Source organism: Adiantum capillus-veneris, chromosome 1, assembly GCF_014529385.1.
Source record: "Adiantum capillus-veneris isolate H3 chromosome 1, ASM1452938v2, whole genome shotgun sequence".
NCBI lineage: Eukaryota > Viridiplantae > Streptophyta > Polypodiopsida > Polypodiales > Pteridaceae > Adiantum > Adiantum capillus-veneris.
In genome coordinates this window covers 51,482,018-51,487,263 of record NC_140931.1, presented here as the reverse complement: position 1 = coordinate 51,487,263, position 5,246 = coordinate 51,482,018, and the positions used below count along the sequence as shown (strand labels likewise).

At 36.7% G+C, this 5,246-nt stretch overlaps 1 protein-coding gene and 1 pseudogene across 1 annotated transcript; both read right to left on the bottom strand.

The window, feature by feature from the left end:
* Window positions 1-2,202: 2,202 nt before the first annotated feature.
* Window positions 2,203-2,791, bottom strand: LOC147464727 (mitogen-activated protein kinase kinase kinase 2-like; the record flags this gene model as incomplete). The annotated part of the gene is given in 3 exon segments (XM_086518643.1): window positions 2,203-2,423; window positions 2,426-2,452; window positions 2,455-2,791. Coding segments are annotated over 3 exon segments (585 nt in total), but the record flags the coding sequence as incomplete, so codon positions are not given.
* Window positions 2,792-2,816: 25 nt separating this feature from the next.
* On the bottom strand, window positions 2,817-3,376 carry LOC147464726 (uncharacterized; annotated as a pseudogene).
* Between the last annotated feature and the right edge of the window lie 1,870 nt (window positions 3,377-5,246).

Genomic DNA, 5,246 nt, shown 5'->3' with positions numbered 1-5,246 from the left:
ATGTAACATGTATTAGACTCTTTTATCAAAATCCATGCTATATCATGTAAGCTTCAGATATGAGGGCATTTGTTGAGGTAATCCTATAGCTTGCACTCATGATAAGAACAAACCCTTAAGCCAAGCATGCACCATTTATGTGTATAGTCACATTTTTCATAAGGACCCTATAAGCCTCACATGTGCCTATTTGGTATAGCCTACTATAGTTGGTGGGTACATGGAGAACCTAAAAAAAACACAAATATCATGCTACAAATGATAAAATCAATAGGTTCGCATACTTGGTGTCGCACATACGCACAATTGAGAAACAATACACGATCTGAGAGAGATAGAAAAGGAAAGAAAGAATGAGATCACATTAATGTGCACCTCCTATAGACGAATGCTACACAGGCACAGTGAGAGAGGAGAGGTCAAAAGAGAAAAGGGCACAAACACTGGGTGCAATCTCCCCCCATACAAGAGTGAGCAGTTTTCTCTTGCACATATTTACTTATAGATTTTTTGAATGCTCAAAATGATTACAAATTGTTCATCCGAACATAAAGTGACCATTGCTCATAAAAAGCACTTTAATAATGAAATATCCATAAAGTTGCTATCCTTTTGCATAGTGCATAGTTCACTTATGCTTTTATTGCATGAAAATTGTAATAAATAACTATTTATCGATTTCCATTACATACCTTTCCGTTAGGAAGCAACCACCTTTAGTTACTAAGTAAGGAATCTGCAAGCACCATATTAGAGAGTTTGAGACTTTAGAGCCAATTTGAAAATCACCGATGTCTTAAAGATTTGGCCATATGGACAAATCTCAAACTTTTTTTAAAGGCCAACTCCTTCCATAAGATAGTACTTGAAAATCTCTTTTGAGCCATGATCTCAAAGCTTTGGCCATGTGTTCAAATATTAAGCTCCTTTTGAAAGTGATTATTGGAAAATTTTCAAATTCACTAATATGGTGTTGGCCAGCAGCAAATCATACTTCAAAAATAATGGTTAAAATTATGTATAAAAAATATCATGGAACAAAATAAAAAGCCACAAACTGAAACAAATGAATTTGCTTATGCCTACCGTCATCCACATGCTGTATATTATAATGTCCCATACCACGAGAATAGACAGTATATGTCATATGTCTGAATGTATGTAGATATCATTCGTCACAACCATTGTTACATAATCAAATTTCATTAATTCAATGTATACTATTGAAATCATATGATCATAAACCAAATTCAAAATTCCAACTCCAACTCCAACACCAAATCCAAATCCAAATCACGTTCATTATATACCTGGGTAACAAAATCATACTAGGGGCAGTGGTGGCCAATCACTGCAACATGATTTTGTAATCAATGTTCCCTAAATCAACGAATCAATACTAATCAAGCGTGCTACCTAAATCAGTGAATATGCACTTGTGCTACCTAAACCGACAAATTTGCACTAGTAATGTTTAAGCTAGAGAATCTATTGTTTGCTGGTATGTTGCCTAAATCAGCAAATCTGCACTCATGCTACCTAAATCGATGGATCTACATGGATAATTGGTGTTGCCTAAATTGGACAATCTACACTAAGATGAACATTTACACACTGCCTAAATGCAAATATGTGTGCACACGACCAATGGACTAAGCAAGGCATAAAAGACAAAACATTGACTACCTTTTTGTCATCAAATTGGAGTATATTTTATTTGACATCACCTTAGCTCATGTGAGTAGCTTTTAAAGTTGTCTGGTGGTATTCTCCATTGTTGTAAAAGTCCAAAACTACCTGAGTGTAGCTCCTTAGGTATATCTACAACAAAATCACTTAAAACAAGTAAACAAAGTGAGCATTTATCAAACGAGTAAAATAAATTGAGGGATTGTTGTATAAGAAGACGTTTTAAGAGGTGGTGCATAATGTTGTGCTAAGTGACTGCGTAAAAGAAAAACCAAAAAAAGAAGAGAACTTACCTTGTTTTTGTTCAACCTAGTCACAAATTATCCCACTCATTAGTGAGAATGATCTTGTATGATGTATAGACTTATAACGATCATAAAACTAGCACATGTAAGAGGTTTTTGAAGCCTGAGGTTTGGTATAGTTTGTCGTGCTTAGCTCTTTTATAATATGCATTGTTTGAGTAGGAAAACAAGTTTTGACAATGATTCTAAGTTACTTCAACTCATGTGTTTAGATATACATGATGGCAATAAGAATCTTGATCACCATGCATCCTACACTCCATATATTATCTACATGACGTACATAATTGTCTCCTATTATAACTTTTGGTGCCATCCAAAAAATAGACTCTTTGATGGATTTGCAAGCATCAGTTATTGTGTCCTCATGAAATGTTTTAGATACTCCAAAAGCAGCCAATTTCACAAAAACATTAGAATCAATAAGCTGTTTCCAGCTTTGATATCTCTATGAAACTTTTTTTCTTATGAAGATACTCAAGACCAAGAAGTAATTGTGTTTTGTAGACAGGAACAAGAGACTCACTAAATGTGCCAAATCTTTCTAGCATGCTTTGAATAGATCCGCTAAAAAACATCGTCCAAAAATATATAAAGAACAATGCCTCTTCATCTTTGTCCATATCTATGTAACCAACAATATGTTTGTGTCTTATCTCTTTATATAACGAGATTTCTCTTTCTAGACAAGTCATGTAAAAAGCTTTCTCTTCATCATTAGTCATGTTTTGAAACTTCAAATGTTTCATTGGCATAAGCTCTCCAATGGATTGATTGATGCCACAAAACAACGGTCTCTAGATGCTACAAGAGCTGCAAGTATCAAGGGGGCATTTGCATGTCTATCCCATCACCACAAACATCAAACCACACTTGAGGACCTGATGCATGCTTTGAGCTTCTTGTGATGCAATGGCATCTTCTCATAGTCTACCAATTGCCAATGGTGGCAACTGAGCAGAGCCACTTGACGTTTTGATGCATTAGTGAGATATCTCATGTCATTGTGCGAGGCATCTGGATAGCCAAGTGATGAGCTGGATGTGGAAGAGTAAAATGTTGAGAGGAGATTTTGATTGCCCCCTAGAGGAAATGAACATGCCATCAAAGCATTGTTGAGAGATCTTTCTAATGGTTTGGTCATTGCATCTAATGACTAAGCATGATTCAGTGGAGACAAAGTCCACTCTAGTGTGTGGCCTTTGAGCTTCAAAAGAGACTTCTCTAATTGTCTCTTGTTAATTAAGTGTTGAGGCACGGGCAGGAGATGTTGGCCTGCCATGCCATGCTAGAGGGGAGCCCAAACCTTTAGCCATTGAGCTTGGACTCTTTGCCGCATTTGAATCAGAGACATTTTTGTCCTTGTCTAATAAATGCTGCATGATCTTGAGTAAAAGACTTCACAATCAGCTCACATACATCATCTTCTCCTCTAAGAAAATCTAGGCAAAGGAAATACCTCAACTCTATTTGAGCTCATTTTTCACGGGCAAGTTCCTTCAATTTACAACCTCAAAACCTATCAATATAGATTTCAGATTTATCCTTCAATGTAATCAAAACCACAAAATCAAACATTGTGTATATGTAACCTGGCTTTATTAGTTATTGTCAAAAGCCCTTTTATCAATAACTCAATTATTAAATTACCTAGCTTATGAATTATTAGGCAACTTAGAAAACAATAGCCTCTTTTTTACCTTGAAACCATAGAGTTTACACTTGCATCATGAGAAACCTTCAAGATGCATGAGTATAGGATGTTTACAAATCATTTTCCTAGCTTGTGCATACGGTGGAGGCAAGAGGCAAAAGGGGATGGCTAAAAGAGGGGCATATGAGAGGTTGGTCAGTCAAGAGAATATATCCAAGTATAAGTGGGAGTTGAGCATCGGACATAGTTTAAAAATTTGACGTGATAGATAAGTGTGGTTAAGGAGGACGGGTTAATGTCCCATTCATGATTTGACAACACTAATCCTAATTAATATAGAGAATGCTTAAGAACACAAAAATGACAAAAATTGGTCAAGTTCTACAATGTAGATCAAGTTACAATTTTCTGTGAGCATAGAAATGAGCTCATATATTAGGAGAAGAAGTGGTAGGTTGAGTGACATCATCAATGAGGTGTGAGAGATCATTCAAATTAGCCAAAGAGGAGAGTACAAGTTGAAAACTCATGTACACCTTTTTGGGGCTGTTTTGGCCTATCTATTGGCTCCATTATGCAGTGGAAAGGTGCTAGAAAGGTCCATGGGTCATGCATACATATGTGGAATCATTTTGGATATGTAATCATGCATGTGGACTAAGGAGAGTTTACTAGGGGCATAAGTTAGGTTTGCCCCATCATGAAGCTTTAATGCATAAAACGCTAATCACGACTAGTGAGCAATGAGGTGGAAGGCCTCATGGTGTAAACCACACCCTACCATCCCATAAGGAATTAGACACATTACATTGTAAACAATCTGATCTCTCATTTTCAATAGGATCTCAAGAAGGTGCCTCCTCATAAATGTTATACACCTAAAGAATTTTAGTTGGATCAATATACTTGCCTCATCATTAGATTGCGCTAATCATTTTCAACTATTGCAATAGGAATGGAAGACAAAGATGAATTTTGAAAGAAGAGACCAACTTTACTTCAATGTTTTTCAACTCTTGGGTCTGTTCTATCTTGCTTGTATTGCTTTGCATTCTCGGGGAGAAAAATGCTACGCGTGTAAAATCTTGTCATCATTTGGTTATGCAATCAACAAACATTAGAAGCAGATGCTATGTGCACATGCATGCAAAGTAGAATCAAGAAAATGGATAAGTAGGGCATTTAGGCATCTTTGCACATGTAAATTTATATTTGTGATAGCAGGACAAGCCACAAATTTCCTATTATATGGTAGTTTGCAATTGTTGCCCTTCCATCAAACAACTTGCACTTGTCTAAAATCTCAAGCAACAGATGTAGCCCTCCTATGCGCATGTGTAAGTCCATTGCTTTCTTAAAATGATGATGATGGTCAAGAAGACCCGCATTTCCTCACACTGCAAGGGTCGTAGCTATCTATTGTTTTTTCCCGTCTCTCTCCACCATGATCATCAGCACACCCACAACGTAGAGAAAAACCAGGTTATGTGTGTGCCAATCCTACGGTGATATCATGTGGAAAATGGGGCGCAAAGCAGTGCGAGTGCTACTGGGTAGGCAACTGGAGTCAAAGGAGAGTTGGTAGAAAGGAAGAGAGA